Source organism: Amblyomma maculatum, chromosome 2 (genome assembly GCF_055883805.1).
Source record: "Amblyomma maculatum isolate TAMU_Amacu chromosome 2, ASM5588380v1, whole genome shotgun sequence".
Taxonomy (NCBI): domain Eukaryota; kingdom Metazoa; phylum Arthropoda; class Arachnida; order Ixodida; family Ixodidae; genus Amblyomma; species Amblyomma maculatum.
In genome coordinates, this window is record NC_139345.1 from 75,504,544 (window position 1) to 75,524,355 (window position 19,812).

The 19,812-nt window shown below is 47.6% G+C and overlaps 1 protein-coding gene across 8 annotated transcripts in view; it reads left to right on the forward strand.

Annotated features, from left to right (window-relative positions):
• LOC146199044 (aquaporin-7-like) overlaps positions 1–19,812 on the forward strand; it is an 85,265-nt gene continuing 65,453 nt past the window's right edge. For 4 of the 8 annotated variants that reach the window (XM_084594528.1, XM_084594529.1, XM_084594524.1 and 1 more), the window contains exon 1: positions 1–420. In XM_084594528.1, coding sequence (XP_084450654.1) covers positions 343–420 — 78 coding nt within the window. In that variant the 5' untranslated portion in view covers positions 1–342. The remainder of the gene's footprint in view (positions 421–19,812) is intronic. The other 4 variants (XM_084594526.1, XM_084594527.1, XM_084594530.1 and 1 more) reach the window with 1 other exon arrangement.

The window sequence follows — 19,812 nt, forward strand, 5'->3', positions numbered from 1 at the left end:
ACGAAACCAGTTGCAGACGACGCCGGCAAATCGAGATTACACCTCTCACGACGGGTTCGCGTCGCGACTGGGCGACGTTGATCGCCTTTATCTCAGTTCTCGTTTAATCGCTTATCGACGAGGATCTCGTATCATTGTAATTCGCACTAGAAGAGGGAGGCTGCTACTTCACTTGCCATCTAGTCTGACTTCAGAGAGCTCTTTCGAGAAGCCGAACGAGCTCGCATTCGACGCCTTGTCGAGCGGCTGCTTCGTTTTGTTGGTTTTCGCAGACCCCTTGCCCTTTCATCGCATCGTCTGCGTTGTGAAGTGCGCGCCGCCGTCTGAGGAGTCGCATCCACGATGTTGGAAAGCATAAAGATCAAGAATACCGTCGTCCGGGAAGTCCTCGGCGAACTCTTGGGGACTTTCGTCCTAGTGGTGAGTGGTCAACCTCAACATTTTCTTTAAAGTGACAATTCGACACCTCTTCGTCATTTTTGTTTTCGTTGCACTCGCATCATGCTCGAAGTGGCGCAAAAATAGTTTTCGCTCTGGGGCGCGTGCGTGGTATAGCAATCGGTAGTGTACCGGTTGGGACACAAATTAAATATCGATATGTAAACTATGCGTGCTTCTATTGGCGTTATCTGTGCCTGCTCGACAGATGTTTAGTCATTTTTTCGTGACTGAAGGCTCTTTACAGAAAAAACAGAACGAACGAAAAAAAAAACCTTGCTATATTGTCCAAAGCTGCAAAAGCTCGTATAAATATGAATGTTATGCGAAAATTTTCGTTAACGTCTTCCAACCGTCGCCCCCGCAGCGTGTTAATTACCTGCACTCGCACTGACGCTATATGTGCGACCGATCTTGCTGAATCACTATGAGCGCAGGTTAACGTTAGTATAAAGGCGCTAATAAACAGTGACCCTTCTCGTTTAATCGGTTCAGTTTGTGCATATACACTGCAAATTAAGCGCTTATACACTTTCAGCTTCCAGGCGGTAAACACATGGGAAGAGCTATTGCCGGCAAATCGCAAAATACTTTAACTCAATTAAAGCAAAAATTAGATGACCCCGCTTTTTCTTTACAAATTTCATTGTTACGATTCCTACGTTAACGTACTGCAGTCGCAAAGAGAGAAGCCTAATATACAGTAACGAAACGAGTGCCGTGAATTTACTTTGAAGCGAGCCAACTCACCGCAATACGATGCTGTGTAGGAAACGCTCCTTCGTCTGGACGCGGAAATCTTTTCCGATCTGACCATCGGGGCGACACGCATCGCGGCTTGGCCGGGCGAAGGAGCACGCTCCAGCGCGCTCTCTTCCTTAGCCGGAGGAGTCTCCGAAAGCGCCCGTTTCCGTTTGACCAACGGTCTGCGCCACGAGCTCCTCCCCTAACGAGCAATCGCGCCATTCTTACTCTCCGTCCATGATTGACCTTGAAGCATCGCACCCTCCTTCTGCATGACGATGAAAAGCGAATAAAGCATGAAATAATAACAGGGAAACCAAACGCTAAATGTCTTACGCAAGGATTCGCGGGCACGAGTCGACGTGATGCAACGTCTGCTGCTTTGGAAAAGGAACTATGTATTCCTCCAGTCACCTCCTTCTCCTAATAGGAGAGCTCATGAAGGAGAAAATATTGCAATGAGCGCCTAGGCCCTAAAAGAGCAGTCAGTTGTTCTATTACTCACTGTCTCGTCTCAAAGGACGACGCTGGAACATGCGTGGAAGAACCCACATTCTAATTGAGTCTGTGCTGATCTAATTTCAGAGTGTGGCCAACCGGACACTATTTGAACATCGTTTTATACTTTTAGCACTCTTGGACTGGGGACTCAGCGCGTAATGATGTGGTGTGGTTCTCAACGGACACAGTACCAGACGCGTACGAGTTGCCGGAACCCGGTGGCTTCTGTTGAACGCAGAATGAAATGTTATTGTACAGGCTTTCAATTTTCTTGTGTGCATTTTGCCCATGACAAACGGCAGCCGCTGCAACTACGTACTATGTTTAGAACCCTGCAAGCCCCTGCCGAAGGGAAAGCCGAATTGTGACAATCACAGTGAATTGTGAAAATGAGAAACTGGGGAATATGTTCCACCGGAATTAGCGTTGTGCCACCTTTTCATCTTTTGTTTACGAAGAGATCCCATATATTTCGTATTATGAACGGGATTCGTCTCTTTAGTTCTTTACTCCTTCTGTCGCCGTTTCTTTTCTCTCTCTCTATCTCTCTCTCTCTCTCACACACACACACACACACACACACACGCACGCACGCACGCACACACACACACACACACACACGCACGCACGCACGCACGCACACACACACACACACACACACACACACACACACACACACACACACACACACACACACACACACACACACACACACACACACACACACACACACAAAAAAAAAAACACTAAATAAAATTAGTTTCTTACACCCTCCGATAAAGATTTGGAATCACGGCCAGCTTTACTACACTATCCGTGTAAAAACGCTGAAATCTAGTGTCACAGGCGAGCCCTACTTTCTGACCGGCTATTTATTTGATCTCGTCGCAAAGCCACCGCGGTTTCGTTGTTCCGCAAAACAGGTGTAATATTACGTGAATTTGGAATTGCGCGAACAAGAGTGCTACGTTCAACCTATAATGGTTCCGACCCGAATACGTCGTAGAGCGCAGATCGAGAACGGTCCGCTGCGCGCAAGCGACGACGCACGAACTACGACGGAAATCTTGGGTTGTCAGCCGCCTCTTAATTAGCCCCTATGCTCTACTGCCTTTCTCTCGGCACCCGTAGAATATATCACAACGTAGAACCAATACAACGCAGTCAGTGCGGTGCATTTAAGAATATCGTGGCAAATGTTCCTTACTATACGTGTCTTAAATCGCTGCAACGTTCAGAAAATGGCGAGTCAGAATGTTCCTACAGTTTCTAAAGGGAGAGCTCCGTCATTCCTTTTTAACTCCGACAGATGGGCCCCAAGGAGACGACAGATTTTACGACTCTTAGACACGAACGACGCTCTTTACGATCTAGGTCAGGCGGTAAAAAACCTGGCATAGTGGTTGCTTTTCATTTCTTCTATTGTGAGACTCGTGAGCTTGCACAACACGCCAATTACGGAAGAAAAAAAAATGGACGACGCAAAAAAAAAAAAAAAAGGAAAATAAAGCCAATGGATTCAGAGAAGTTCTGCTGTAGTTTTCATGCGTGATGATAACCACAAGAGAGAGAGAGAGAGAAAAAAAAAAGAGCCCACAATGAGAACAAAATTAGTGTTTCTTAGGTGTCCCTTAAGAGGAGAATAGCGAAAGCCTACCCTTCCTCTCCAATCCCTCTCATCCTTTGCCTCTTATCGGCGTTCGTTGCAGTGCTATATATATAATTATAATTGGTTTACAGGTGTTTGGATAGTACACGGGCGGCTGGGGTTCCCTGGCCTTATCCACCCATGTGGGAGGCTACTCTTCACTACAAAAAAGAAATAAATATTCACTATGACAACATTAGAGAGAGAAACTCTTCATACACTTCCTCTTCCTGATAAATCTCTCACTACCGCGCAAATACGCATTCTTAGACGCATACAACTAAATACACTTCTTGCTCCTGCTCGATCATTCGTATACCAATCATTCCTTTACTGATCATTCCTAAACATCCCCCCGCATGCCCAAATTGTTATGAACACTATGCAAACTTGAGCATTGCATGCTTTCATGCTCTGTCGCAATTCGATCACCCCACTTTCCACACCCTCCTCCCCCAATGTGGCGGGCTTGGTTAGCCTCTGACCAGCTGAAAGATCAGTTGGCCTTGGTGACCCTGGCCCGACATTCTTGATGCTTAGTAATGCTTTAAATAAAGTTGTTTCCTCCTTCTCCTCCTCTTTGCTCCTGTCGCGTGGCGTTCCTTGGCGCGTGTTGAAGTGTGGAATTGTAGATGGCAGGAACGCTAGATAAGCGGAACACATCTCGCGGAATCTCGCGCACAGATCCAACAAATAATAATTGGAGGCGTTGACAGACCTCGCGCACAAGCGCACAACTCTCGCGCGCGAATATTGTTCCATGAGCCTAGAAAGGTTTTCACCTTGAAAAAAAAAATAAATAAAAGAAAAGAAAATTAGCACAGAATTCGTCATTTCCTTTTTTACTGCATTCTTCGTATTTAAAGTTCAGCAGCTGCTCCCCGTCAATTTAGGGCATGTCTTCATTACTTTCCACTATACTCCTGCACCCTTGGTTGTTCTAACACTTTCCCCGGAGGATCAAGTGCTCTTGTTTCTTGACCAAAGTTCTGATTTTCGCGAATAATATTGTATGCGGCTAGCCGATACTTTATCAAGCGCTATCTCGCCTTATAAGCCCAGTTCCCTCTTAAGCGTTTTAAGAAACAATTAAAGAAAAAACAAACAGGAACATAAGCCGCACGGGGACGAGATTATTCCATCAGCTGCGCCTTGCGCCGAACTCCTTGCGGCTTCCCGCAGGCGCCAAACGGCGGCGCTGTTCGATAAATCAAACTGTGGACAAGCGATCATCAATTTGCTGCAGCGCATACGGGCGATTGTGTTGAAGCGTGCAGTGCGAAAGCCGTGCGTCTTATCTCTGGGGGGAAAAGATTCGCCATCTCCCTTACGAGACATTCTCGCGACTTCTTTTTCTTAATTTTTTGTTCTGTTTCGCCTGTGCCATGAGAGGGGCGCGGTCGGGGTGGAGGCGTGATCATGCGTCAAGGCGCACCTACAGAGCACTCTGAGCATTACGAAAATAAAGGAAACAAGGGGTCATTAGAGGCACAAACAGAAACAAACTGTGACGAGCCCATGGCAGCGTCCCGTTTCTCAATTAAGGTCAGCGACACCTCGAGGTTTGAAGAAAGAAAGAAAGAAAGAAAGAAAGAAAGAAAGAAAGAAAGAAAGAAAGAAAGAAAGAAAGAAAGAAAGAAAGAAAGAAAGAAAGAAAGAAAGAAAGAAAGAAAGAAAGAAAGAAAGAAAGAAAGAAAGAAAGAAAGAAAGAAAGAAAGAAAGAAAGAAAGAAAGAAAGAAAGAAAGAAAGACAGAATTTGAGCCGAAATTGAGTTGCAGATTATACAGACTGCAGTAGGCAGGCCCTGTAATGTGGATTTTATATTTAGTAGTAATATTATTTTCTTTATGCATTATACTTTTTCTTTTTGTCTCGTTTATTAATTTATTAGAATTATTTTTTATGCCTTATACTTCCTTTTCTTTTTTTGCCCCTTCAAGCAGTGCAATCTAAGCCATCGATGATGTAATTAACGTTGGAGATTACCTACGCTATTTGCAGGGAAATTGTCACCGCAACAGCGCAGCTCATGTTGAACGGAAGTCATGTTTTGGGGGGGCGCACCCACGCAACGTGAAGGATTGATGGAGCAGCGGCTTCTGTCTGGCAGTGTACACTAGCGTGCGTCTGTTGGTCGTACGAATTTAGCCGGTCGCGGACGCGTTTGCTCTGACGACGTCCACTGTGTCGCGTCCTCAATACCGTCGTGACTGAGAGATTAATGGCGCCTGCTTCCCGCAAGGGTTATCGGGCCGAAGAAGTAGCGCGATTATTCATTCATTCGCTTAGAAGGCTACAACCGTTGACTGAGCTTTGCCATTTTCATTACGGTGCGGGCGTGAAATGCGACAGCTGCGGACCAATTGGCACAGGAGGCGCTGCCCTTTGAGAAAAAAGCAAAAAAAAAAAAAAAAAAAAAACAACAACAACAACATGCGGGCCCCGAAGTCTCTCACAGCTTGGGGCTTCGAGACTCACGCGGATGTTTCAATGGAAATAAATCCTAGCACGGAGACGTTTGTTTGTTTGTTTTTCTTCGATCTAATTAGGCTCACGATCCCGCTACAGTGGCTCAATGGTCACGGTGCTGGACTGGTGAATCTCAGGACGTGGGTTCGAACCAGGTCGCGGCGATCCGCGTTTTTATGGAGGTGAAACACAGCGCGCCCTACTACGCTGCGATGATGTCAGTGCACGTTAAGGATCCCCAGGTGGTCAGGCGGTCGAAGTTATTCTACTTCCCTCCACTTTGGCATCCCACATAGTCAAGTGTGACTTTGGGATATTAAAAAAACCTCATGTACCATACCATCATTAGAATGACAAGACCAAAAATTACTAACGAGGTCTCACAACCGGGGAAATTATATCTTCATTCGTTTACTTAGTATTGCTACAATGAAAAAACAAAAATGACTTTTCATTTTTTTTTTTACAAGACGGATAATGAATGTACACTTCTTCGTAAGATTATTTAGGCTCTACGGAAAACTCATTTAACATGTCACTGAAAAAGCTGCACAACACGCAAAAACAACGAACAGTACACGTATGTAGATCATGTCTCCTTGGTTGTGCTGTGAACGTATATAACACGTGGCGTTTTCACGGCGTTGAAGCTCTCCCCCTGGAATGCATCGCTCTGAAACGATACCGATTCCAAACGAAACTAGTCAGAGGACAGATGCATAGAATCTCTTCAATCGCCCGCCTTCCTTCCGCACCGTGTATCACAAGTATAAGACGGACAGTTTTATCCGTCGATACAGTCACGACAGTTGGCGTCTTACGCGATACCAATCACTATCTGCTACTTGTGCCGTGCCTCACACATTACTTCGCGGTCAGGCCGGCATCGCGAGTGAGTGGTGGAGAGCGTCTCATCTCAGCTGGCAGTGAGCCAGGCGACGACGAGCTCTGCACGTAAAGGGGCAGGGAGTTCGCAATATTGCAGCTGCTCCATGTGTCACCGGTGGTAGCTTGGAGAAAGCCCACCACGTCCGATCTAGGTCGTACTCCGCAGAGACACGCAAGGGTTCGTGCTCTCGTCGAAAGGTAACTCCGGTAACCAGAAGCTCGACCGCGATGAAAGCACGGAGGATAAAAATAGCATGCACCAATCGAAGCAATCTGAACTAACTTTACCGCAGGTATGAGCAACTAATAATAGAGCACCGAATATTGCTGAAAACCACGGCTTTCCTTGTTTCTTCCTACAAAGCTTCCTCGAACGCATGATCCCTGTATTAAGTTTTAAATCGCATGTAACATCAGGAAATGAATTTGTTTCTTAAATTGAAATTAATTGACAATTTCACGTCGCTCCTTCTTGAACACAAGATAAGCGATTGCGGCAAGTATACGTGCATTTCTATAAGTTCCATTACTTTCTTCGAGCTAGCGAAGCTCTCAGTGTCTTGCATCCAGAAGCCCTGGTTACGCCTGCTTTGTAATGTAGCGTTTAACTGTCCCATAGCCACCTTTATACTGTCCTGATGACTGAACACGTATATTAGACATCATAGACACGTAAGTATTGAACGCTTCTAATGATTCTGACGGCGAGTTTCAAGAGAGAGAAGCTTGACGGAGACTTCCACACCATCTGCGAAACGGATACGACATAACTCTGAAATATACTTCAACGTGCTGAAGCATCTGTGTCTGAACTCTCTGAAAAAATGGAGCCTCATTTTATGAAAAAGAGATGCACACGTCAGAGGTTTTGGTGTGAACGGTTCAGTAGCTGAGGGCTTAGCCTGAAAGGTGTAAGGGCAGAATAGAAGGATGCCGACAAATTTAGGCGAACAGGATTGAAAACAAGCTGAACGAATATCATGGTTTTTGACAGATGTTAGAGTTACCCCCCCCCCCCCCCTTTTGCGCTCTCCCTGCAAATAAGCGGCACTTTATAAATGAGGAAGTATGTAGACAATCTGTAGCTGTTGCCTGTGCATACGTTATTTACAATCCTGAAGAGTGAAAACGTCGTTGAAATGGAACATCGTTATGAGATTTATAAGTTGCCTAACGATAGGCGTCTATATACGCCTATAGACAGAAAAGTGTAATGAGCGAAATGTCTATAGCGTCTATAGACGCCTATTGGATCAATAAACAGCCCCACATCAACAGCCTTTAAAAACCGCGGCGAATTATTTTCTCTTACGCACAGCAACAGGAGGCAATGCACTGAAGGGCACTGATACTTTGTGATGTAGAAATCTGCGTGTTTTTAACACTTCATTAAATTTTCCTAACGCACGACGTTCGTGCAAATGGCAAAACTAAAGTAAAAATGGGCAGACCGTGTATAAAAGATTGACAGCGCTGCATTGACTCGAGCTAGCAAAGCTGGACACGAAAGAAGAGCTGTAAAAGAGAAGGAAAGAGATACAGTAAAGAAAGAAAGCATTCGACGCGAGCTATGTCCTCGGCATGTCAGGGTTCCGAAGCATATGTAGAGGAAAGGTTGCGTAGTGACGGCAGTCGCTTCTCAAATAAGCTAACAGCAACGGCCATACACACTCGTAAACATACCGGCGATGTCGTTGCTTGTCTCAAATTGGACAGATATTCAAGGACTGAGTCAGATAAGTCGTCGAGTCCTTGTCACGTCGGGGGCGGGATCACTCGACGGTATTCCCACTGCTAACTGTACTCGCGGGCAATGCCTTGGAAAAGAAGGACGCGGCCAGCTGCAGCAAATTGTAATGAGCGAAATGCCAGCAACAAGGCAGGAGTACTGGGTACCCTTGGCTGGTGTTGTCCACTCAGCTGCGAACCGTGTAACGTGGTTCTTCGTCCATTTTCTCCTTGCGGTCGACGTCCCGTAGTGACAGGAACACGATGTATGACGAACGATGGCTTCCGTAATTTACCTACAGGGACGGCGACGCTTCTCTGAAGCATTTTTTTTTTCATCCCTCTATTAGCATGGTCATCGCAACTGTTAAAAAATGCATTTCGACCTTTCCCGTTTGCTGGCATATCAGTAAGTTCGTGCCGACATGCTTACGAGCTTTGACACACACACACACAAAAAAAAAAAAAGCGCATGAAAAACTGAAGCGCTTCAGGCGTTGTGGCTCCGCATCAGACCTATAACTGCCCGACTCCTAAGCCAACGCTCTTTACTTTGACTAAAAAGAAGAAATAGATAGCGCAGGACGTTTAGCCGAAAGAAGACTGTAGTGTAGCAGTTTTCCGGCGATGATGTTCACAGCTCTCGGCCCAAAAGGATGCATGAAATTATACTCCATCATGCAATAGCCGTAATAAGCCCTTACTGCTTGCCTCGTACAGATGGTCGATTCGCTTCAGACGCAATACATGGCGTTTGCACGCATGAGCTGAAACAATTTTAGTCTATGAAGTTTTATTCGAAGATGAACACCACGACGTTCGTAAGCCTCCTTCCATGCGCTAAAAAACACCGCAGATCACTTGCAGTAGTAGTGATTTTTAGCAATTATTCTAAATGTGCGGTCATCCATGCCTCGTATAAACTTCGCTACCCGTGCTCTATACGCAACTCGAGCAGTGCGCACTTACACGTCCCGCAAGGCTCGGTCTTGCCTCATCACCATCAACATTATTATTTGCCTTTTAACATTCATATCACGTCGTTACGTATAGCACAGTTGCGCGTAGCACAGGATCAGCCTTACTTAGGCTCACGCACGGGAAAGCGTGCATTGTATTGCCGCTCTAACTGCGCCTGATGGATCGCTCTTAAATGGGCCTACACGTTGAAGGAGCCACACCGCGATCGCTCAAGAACGTGCTACCGAGCTGCCACGTGAAAGAAATTTCGCGATTACAAACGTGCGAAGCCGAGGTGAGCCTCACGATTGCGAACTGCGCTGACTTTGCCTAAACGTTTTGTTATCGGCGTCGATACCGGCTCACTGCGCTCCGCGATTCTCAACGGCGGGAGCGATGTTTAATATACGTTATATCCATTACACTATTCCGAGCCGCACCTTTGGAAGCATATACGATTGGAGGATCGAGTAGCGACTTGAAAAAAAAAATAATAATAAAGGAGCTTCACGCTTTCCCGAAGCAAAACAATGGCGATGATTGAAGTGCAATCGAATGAGGCGAGGCATTTTAGTATCAAAATTAGCGCTGGCATCCGCCAGTGGAGAGGTACCCTGCAAAAGAGCAGTTAATGATCAGCCCGCCATTATAGTTGTACATTTAGCTGCCATGACTGGTATGCTCACTAATGTCAACCACTCAGAAATTTTCCTTTATGTGGGCATATCTTTTTGAACTCGACCAATACGATAAATGTACTCCGATTCCAACTTTCTCAACGCTGCGCCGGCTGCCGGTTAGATGGCATTAACCTCACCTCGTCATTACGAGCCATGACGGATGAGGAACGAATTGGCGGTACGAGTGAATCAGTCGGCCCTCGGCGCCTTGTTGCAAGCAGGCGTGCCACAAGCGTTCCCGTTCTCACAGAGTTCAGCGCAGGATACATGATAGGGCGTGCGGCTCAGCTTCCAACCCGCGGGGACTCCGTGACCCGGCGTATTCCGTTGGGATTAAGATACCGCAGTGGCGTGGTTATAGGCGACTCCTAGCGGAGGGTCGTATAATTGCACGCAGCCCTGCGGCCGCATCACGCGCTCACGCAAAATGGCAAGGACATGGCGATATGCGCACGGAGACCGTCCAATTACCGTAGGGCCCGCCACTATCCGCCGCTCTTCGATCTTTCGTCAGGTCCCAAGGAATGAGACTTATGACGCGATTTGTCGATCGACGTTCGCCTGATTTGTGCGCGCATGTTCCCAAACTCGCCCGCCCGCGTAGGTGCATCGGTTGCTCAAGCTGGAGCGAACGCAAAAAAAAGAACCTAATAGAACTCTGGAAGATATGTCAAGAAAAGCAAGGGACCTATACAGGTGGAAATAAAGTGGCGGGAAAAAATTTGAAGCAGAGGTGAAAAGACAGATGTGCTCTGCCTTTTTCTTTCCACTTTCGTTTTTGGAAGGTAAACTCTGTTTACTGATATTTTTCGAAGTTACCAAAATATGGCGCCAACCGTAATAGCACAGAAGCAGCTGAAGGCGCCCCTCAAAAAGTGTTGCATACTCCTTTAGTCTTTGCTTTAGTGAGATAAAAAAAAAATAAAACCGAAGGATGTGGTTCTTTGGTTAAGCTTACGCCTATTCTCAACAATGTACGTCATTGCTAGTTTCCCATACGTCAGCCAATGCGTTAAGACTACGAATAAATTAGATGCAGAGGTTTCATCTCTTCTCTGCCTGTTTTCCATTTCTTTACTTTCTGAGTGTAGCGAATAACGCAATGAGTCGCCCTCTTTCTCAAGCTTTTTTCCTTTTCAAAACGTAATGGCCCACTTGCGGTCTTTTGTATAATGGTAACTACGAGATCGACTAAGCTCTGAGTCGCCTTAAGGAAAAAGCTCCGCGCAGCAAAACTCTGCAGCTGTGGGCGCGTCATCTGGGCTCTAGGGAAAGGCGTGCGGAGGGCTCATCGCCGCAACACAATGCGCATTTATGTTAGCCTCTGCTCAGCCATACTTTACTACACTGGAGCTAAGCACAAAGGACACGCGGCACCGAACAAGCTGCTCTCAGTCGTCGAGGGGCCTGTTCTCGGGTCAGCGGCGACAGCAGCTGTTCGCTGGGGAATGCTACTCTCGCACAATCCTGGCGCCTAACTTTAACTAGCGACGGTTAGTCTTCTGTCGCATAAGTCATCGACCACAGCACTAACGCTGCTCAGGGTCGCTTAACTCCCAGGCTTTGCATCCAGTCTCCTACCGCCCGTATATATATATATATATATATATATATATATATATATATATATATATATATATATATATATATATATATATATATATATATATTATTTTTCATGGGGGGGGGGGGGGGGGGGGGGGTGGTATGATCTGCTTCCTACTCCTGTCGTCTATCGCTCTAACTTTGCATTGAGCAATTTCTCTCAAGTGTTCCCGCGCCATTTTCGGTGCCAGCGCAAAAGCTAATTGTCTAATTTGTAGTTTCTAGGCGATGGTGCCACTTATCACTCATGAGGGCTTTAGTTCGGGGTGTTGTGAGAAATAGTGCACAAGTATTTAGTAACGATACCTTCCGCCACTTATTCTTTATGGTGATCATGCCCTCCTTCTATAGGGTAGCCGGCAAAAAGCATTGGTTGTTTAGTTAACAATTGCAAAGTCACATGTCACAAATGTCATTTTTATTACTATTTTTTTTCGAGGGCTAGTAGGCACTATTTAGTGGGGAAAAGACGGTTACAATATACATGCCCTCCCTTCCCCCTCCATAACACCACCTCATCAGCGTTCTCCGGCGGCTTCGTTACAGTGAGACAAACCGGAGGCACGTGGACAGAGCTGCTCACCGCTCACCGGTATTCCACAGCGGAGGCAAACATGTTTTTCCGCGCTGAAAGAGCTCAGTCATTAGGATGGACTTTTACCAGGTGTGCCCCTGCCGTGGGACAACAGCATTACGCGGAACACGACTTGGTGCATAGGACAAAAGAACAAGGGCGGCATTTAGCAGTTCCAGATGAGGAAGGAGGGAGAGGGATGAGCAACAATGACTCGCGGCCGCGATGAATAAATGAATAGCGGATACCTGACATCATTGGCGCCGGCCCTGCCATTCTAAAAATGGACGCCAAATGGAACACGAGGGTTAATGACTGTTCGGACACATCCGTTACTAGATGCATTATTTGGAAGACGAGGCTGCTTCACGAATGCACAGCCAAGCCATCGGGCATTCCCGCCGTTGAGGGTTACAGAGTGACACCGGTAACGAGCCTGAAGCCAAAAGCAGGTAAAACGAATGAGCGGGGGAAAGAACCCGTGCCAAACTGCGTATATAGTTAAGCGCTGTTAGCAAGTCTCCTTCATTTGCTATTATTATTGTTATTATTTTATTACTAAACAAGTTATGACAGTGACATAGAGGTCCCTGTCCTCTCTGGAACGCAGGGAGAGGCTCCGGGTGCAACAAAACGGGCCTTGTGCGCAGAGACGTCGTGGTGTAAGACAGAATGGATTCGAAAGCGGGTCACTCATCCTATAGTCCCGCGCGAGCTGATGACATCGGCTAGTCGGAGGGAGATCCCCGCCAACGAGGCAGATTATTTGCCTTCAAACGCACACGGCGGACGGTACAGGGTAGACAATATGGTCCTTCCGCTATCTTGGCAGCACAATGTAGGCCTCGGTAATGCTGCGCTCCTTCAACAGGGCTGTCCGAGGAAGAAGTGGACGCGACGAGTAAGAAGAATGAGAAGTCAGTTTCGCAGACTATTTCACACACACAACAATCGTCCACCGTGTCTTCGCGTTTACAAATCTATCTGCGCGCTCGGTAACCGGCCACAATAAGCGAACGTTCCTATTATGCGACAGGCGGCTGGAAGGGGGCGCTCTGCTTCTAGCTGCCCTGTCTGGGGGCCTTGGCCCCGTATCGACGGCAGCCGGACAGAGCACACAGTGCACGCGAGGAGAAAGACAGACATGCAAGCCGAGGCGAAAAGATAATAACGATAATGGACAGCTCGCGGGCAAGTTAGGGCCGGACGATTACCGCCTAAACGGCATCGTCGTCGGTAGTCGTCCTCCTCTGGCGAGGAGGCTACCGAGCTGCGCCGTTCCTCGGTGCACTGCCGGGGACTTATAAAACCCGCCCACCTGACTGCAGTAGCTACGCGACGAAGCGCGCGCTGCTGTTTAACCCATTGGAGCCGCGCGAGCAAGCTCTCCATCGTCCGGAACAAGGGCCCGACACATGGAGCAGCAACGGCAGCATCCCCTGCGGCACCGAAGCCTTCCTCTAACGCGGTGCGCCGTTTGCACGATGCGGAGCGGTTGTTGCTTGTGTACCGTATCGACGCCCTCATAGGCACCGCTAGGTTTACGCGCCGCCGTCTTCCTCTTCCGCTGACTGCCGTATAGCTTTGCATGAAAAAGAAATGAACCAGGGTTGAGTAGGAGCATCAGTTCGCAAGCCACGTCAACGTTTCTATAGGGAGACTTGTACTCGCCCGAAGACAAGTCGAAACAGCACGAAGACAAGTTTCCTTGTCGAAACGTTGGCTTGACTTGCAATCGGAAGCTGGTTTAGTTCAATGTTCAGTGGTTCAGTTTTGTTGCCTACTGTGTAGCAATCTTACCCCGTTCACCCTGGATCGCCGCATGGCGAGTATTCCAAACTGAAGCACCTCGTGCAAGTAGTGTCAAAAAAGTAAGCAGGTATGGTTTCAGTGTCGCATTAATTTAAAACCAAAAGGAAGCAACTGACTCCATGCTGTTCACCGAAAGCGTTGAGGATGCGATAATCAAACAAACGCTGTATCAGGACGGAAAGACAGTAGCAGTTAACAGTTCGTGCAGTCATGTGGCACTAATTCATTTCTTTGAGGCAATCGTGCAGTCATATGGCACTAATTTATTTCTTTGAGGGAATCAGTCACGTACGCGTTTCAAGACTGCGAAAACAGAAGAAACAGCTGCTAAAAAAGCCAACTGTGCCCATGAACGCGGGCATACGGATCCGCATGCACTAATACATCTTTATTAAGGTAACACGCAGAGTTCGAGGGCGAGCATGCACCCCCGCCTGAGCATAATTTCCTTCGTGACGTAGGAGAAGGTTTATGCCATATGAAAGCACCCAGCTCTTCTTGATTACCAGTGTAAGCTTCTTTGGATTTTGAACAGCGCTCCCGTCTCTAACTGGTTGTACAAAAAGTATTTGCGACATTTGAACAAACAGATAATATGGAAGACACTTAAGACAGATCTTGTGAAGGCGAAATCATGAATGTTTCATCGTTGTTGCAAACTAGTCTCAAACTTGCCTAGCAGCAGTATGGTATGTGCAACAAAAAATTGTATGACACTACCCGGAGTGCTGCATGGCGAACGGCTGCGCCACAATTATGATAAAAAAAAAAATGCCGGGAACGCATGCAGTTGGAAGTACTTCTGTCGTCGTTTCGAAACCGGCCGTGGTCTAGACTCCGTCTTGATTGTACGTATGAGGCACGTAGCGGAAAATTGTATTCCTTCAACCGGGGCACCGTTGATACGAAAGTCAAGAAAACTGCCCGTCACTTAGAGTTCCGTTAGTTCCGAGTATATCTAGACCAACGACATGTGTAGACTTCCTAAGGTGGCGGTGCCTTTCGAATGGCCGGGTCACGGATGGGTCCGTGCCCCAATATGACCTCAGAGCCTTCGCGCCATACGGCCCTTTGATGACGTATTTTTAGGACCATATCTCCCGACCTCGATGGTCGGAGGCGGATTTCCATCTATTTGGGTAAGGCTTTCACCTTAAAGTAAAAGAGGGGGCCTGAACTGAGGATCTTACGGTATGCCCACCGACACGGTGTTGACTGGCGAGCGGCGTCTATTCAAAAATGCGGGCTGCATGTGCGCGTGCAAGCGCGTGGCCTTCGATTTAGACGGCTGTTTGAACGTTCGCGATGCGCGCCTCCGATAAGGGAAGGGCCCTAATTTCTTAGCCCTTCCTCTTTATCATCAAGTTTCGCGTCGCAGACCCCAGTTTCTATTTTTTTTTTTTCGCTCCAGGCAAGAGCTTGTGCACATGATCTGGCTTGCATGCGCAAACTACCGGAGGATTAAATGCGCGCTCTTGCGACAGCGGGTGTTGACGACTGCTACTGGTTCTACGGACGGCGGGCCGAATGCCAAGATGTCGTGGCTGTGCATATAGAGAATGCCGATTCACCGTCTATTCTGCTGCGTATCACGCTCGCACACCTTGTCGCGGAACGGAGTCTGAGCGACGCCATCGATGTAATCGCTGTTATATTTCCCAATGTCGCCTCTACACAACAGAAATCGCTCACAGGAGGCACTTGCGCAGGCACAAGGTGTCGACCGAAGTGTCTGATATTGGTTTCCTATTCTGCGTCGTTCTATGATCGACGTGTCTCATTCTGTCCGAAGACAGATATAAGTCGTTCCGCTTGTTGGTTGCGGATATATTAGGGTATAGAACAGATATTCAAGGAAACCTAGTGCAAGAAAGGAAAATTGCTATATAATAATGGTGGCTGTGTCTCCGAATGCTCCATTCAGCAATGGAATAAGTTGATGCTAGCGCAATTCGGAAATGTTGAAACTACCGAGTAATTAGTGATATTGCTACGTTATCTCATCCTGTGCCACCTATTCTATAGATCTCCGGATCATATCAAGCTCTCCCTAATCTCAGTTCTAGCTTTCACCTACGATCATAAGCCGTGTCCTACAACAAGATATTGATGCCTATAGCTGAAACGAGGCAGAAGTGGCACGTAACAAGACAGAAAACTTTGAGGTTAGGTAGAAAACGCGTTACGTGAATGCCTGGAATAGGGTCAAAAGTTCCGCCTAAGATGTTTGTGTACAGACCTGAATTGATAACTACTCTTACTGCATTCAAACCGAGAAACACGAGGAGGCGGGTAGAGTGCAAACATACAGGCATTGTTTCGATTACACGACATCCCCTGTTCCTATTGTTCAGCTCCTCCAAGCTTCTGCGATAAGGGTTTCGTCGAACATGGAGAGACCGAAGGACAGGCGATGTTTGCAGTAGAGAGCAAAATTATTGCGAAAGCCCAGTGGCGCCGACTTGCAATCGTAATCTGCCCTGCGAAAGCAGAGCGCAGTGCGGCCGTTGTTTACACATCGTCCCGAACATCCCACAAAAGCGCATTTACATGATAACTCTGCTTGTTCATTTATCCATTCGCGGCATCTGAACAATGTCCTAGCCATCGCCTCGCTCCGTTCTATATTCGTGTTTTCCTTTTCGTGTCACAAAGTCCGAACGGTAAATCAAGATAGCCACTTTCCTGGCTGTGGTCCTGAACACTTTTAAAAGCGTTTTACTTCATCATCTCCTCAATGGGAGGCAGTGCCTGCGCATCACATCGTCATCTGACATATGCTGCGAGAATACGAGCGTGCATGTACCCAGATGAAGCATGTAAAGTCTTGGTCAAAAGTCCTGAAGCCAAAGAATTTTCGTCTCAGCAGCAAAATGAAGCTGTCACGGCGCCACAGAAGGCAAACACGCAGTGCTATGCTATGAGCCGGTTTTTTTTTTTGCTGTGATAAGAAATCATTTCCTAGCATTTTAAATGCACTTTGGCTTTTATTGATGGCGTACGTGACGGCTCTGGTTTGCGGCTGAGACGAAAATCCTTTGGCTTCAGGACTTTTGACCAAGACTGTACGTGTACGTGTGCTTCTTCGATGACGAGCGGTATAAACCTTCGCGCAGCCGAATCCGATAAAAAAAAAAAAAAATGCACGCCCAGTCGACTATCTCATAGAAATGTTTTTAGACAGTTCAGCAAATGACGGCCCCTCTTGCATGTGCACTGCGCCAGACATCATCTTACATTACCGTTCTGACGAGTGTATTCTGAAGCACAGCATCTGGCTCGTGTACAAACAAACAAACAAACACACAAACAAACAAGCAAGGCAGGGCTGGGCAGGCATATTTTAATGTGAGGCGCAATTTACTTCCGTTAGGTACATTTACATCAGCCGGAGTACGCTGCTGTTTCCGACACAATTTCAAGCGGTTGGCTTTCAACGTTTCCAACAGTGTAAGAGTTAGAGTTATTTAATCAGCCACTTAATGCACGGAGAAGCTCATAGTCTCTGTAAGCAGATATTTTTGTGTGCGTGCCCTATTCTTCCACTGTATGCAGTCTTTATAATTCAAATTCTCATTTCGTTCCTCTTATGCATTTTCCATTTACCGGTGCTTATGAGAGCGAACCTGGCATAAAAAGAGAAATAAAATAAAATAAACGTAGCTGATTTGCCCCGGTAGCTTTTTAGCAGCGCCTTGATCGATGAAGCACAACCGCCTCAGGCTAAACAAAAGGCAGTAAACTTCAAGACGCAGCGTCAATGTATAGAATATTATCCCTCTAACGGTTTAGAATAAATATTGCATTTAAGAATACAGCTCGAACATAACATCTCTTATTCGACGAACCCCAGCGCGCATCTTCCCAGAGAAGCCTCTCGATGAGCAAATGTAGGGCGGAGGACGTAACAGTCGTCAGTCGTGCGTCCTATCGGCCTTTCTCAGAAAGCACGTCAAGCCGCCGCAGTGAAAGAATGGGCCAACGGGCACGGGAAACTATCGGCAAGACGAACCCGACGATCCGATCCTCTGGCAGGAAGAATAGCCGAGCCAAGCACGCCGATCATTGTTGCATCAAACGGGAAGCCAACTGTGTCCGAGAAGGCACTGCGCGTAGAACGAGCGGAGCTGGGGAGGGAAAGGCATCATGTCCAGGCACGCGTGTACACGAGTGCATTCCGATACAACAGCAGGAAAGGAGAGGTGAGAAGGGCCAGCACAACGCCGGACAGTTCCCTCGTTACAGGCCCGTACACACGCCCGAAAATAGCCAGGAGCAGAGGACGAAATGGGCCAGACGGAGCGCACAGGGGAAGGAGGCACAAAGAACGGACGTCACCCGGAAACAAAGGTATATGGCGCAAGGTGCAACGGCCGTGGCGAAGACCGCGGCAAGGCGGCCCGGATGCGCCTGGCCGAAGCGAAAAGAACGGCAATGCATATAAAAGTCAAGAAAAGAGAGCACTCTGCCTAAGAGATGCGCTAAGCATCGCGCGATGATGCTGTCCGCCATGGTCTTGGTAATTCTAGGGACGCTGTAAATGCGCCAGTGCCAACACCAATTGCAGCCGACGTATACCATTGGTGCCTTCTCCGCTCGAAAGACTTGATAGGAGAAAACAATGAAAAAGACAACTGTTTGGAAAAACAAGCGTTGGAGAAGGGTCTGAGGAGTGTCACCGGTGCCAGGTAGAATTGAGAGCAGACCACGGTGCCCCAAAAGTTGCGTGACCCTCCTTCGTAGGGGCGTACGATGAAGGGCAGGCGACGGCCAGGTTTAAACAAGCGTGGCACGGCCGCACAAAAGAGGGCATGCACTCCGCGTCGGATCACTTAGATGCTGTTTTTTTTTTTTCCGCGGGAAGAGTAGAGATGTGCTTCTGTAAGGTCCTTCTTTCAACGCACAGGACATCTAATGATTTGCCGTGGTGTGCAGTCGTACCTTGGATAAACTACCGTCACCGACGTGACATGAAAACACTGTTACGGAAACAATAAGCTACAGAGGGCTTCACGGTTGCTTTATTCAGGTCACCAGGGGAGGGCCATTCAATTCTGTAGGACGGTGTGCACACCACACCACACGGAGGAGGCAAGGAGGGCAATGAAGGCAAAAACGAAATGAAAATAGCGCAAACAAAAACAACAATACGATGACCCGAAGTTCACTGTTTTGCTATTTGGCAATCGGAGCCCACGCCTGCGCTCTGTGTTGTTCCTGTGTGAGCCTGCCGACCATCCAGCCAGAGTGCTATGGAGAAAAAGTTGAAGTGAAACGGAGGGGCCGGGCCGGGTTCAGAGAAAGCTAGGAATTAAGAGGAGGCAAACAGGGGCAGACAAATAGAGGAAACAAGGGCGTTGCGCGCGGCTCGCGTTCAGCAGTCGTGTGTACGCGTGTGGTCCCGGCCAGGCTACGACAGCGCCGGACAAATCGTTCTCGTTTGCGCGCCTTTTGCCGAGCGAGCACTTAAACGCCAGCCTCGCCGCTTTCCTTTCACTTCGGAGCAGAGTGCCTTGGCGTCGAGAGTGTATAAACAAACGTAGTGAAATTACGAAAGGAAGTCGAAGCCTATTCGACCTGGGCGTCTGTGCGCTGACCTTCCCGAACTCTCTTGACACTCGTTCCCGTGAACGTTGAGCTCCTAGGATAGTGCAAATAGAAGACGCACTGAACAGCGCTGCGAGAGTAAACGCTGAACTGAGTTCTCCATTTTTGAGGAGACGGAAGGACTAGTGGATGTCGCTGCCCTTTAGCGTTGCATAAC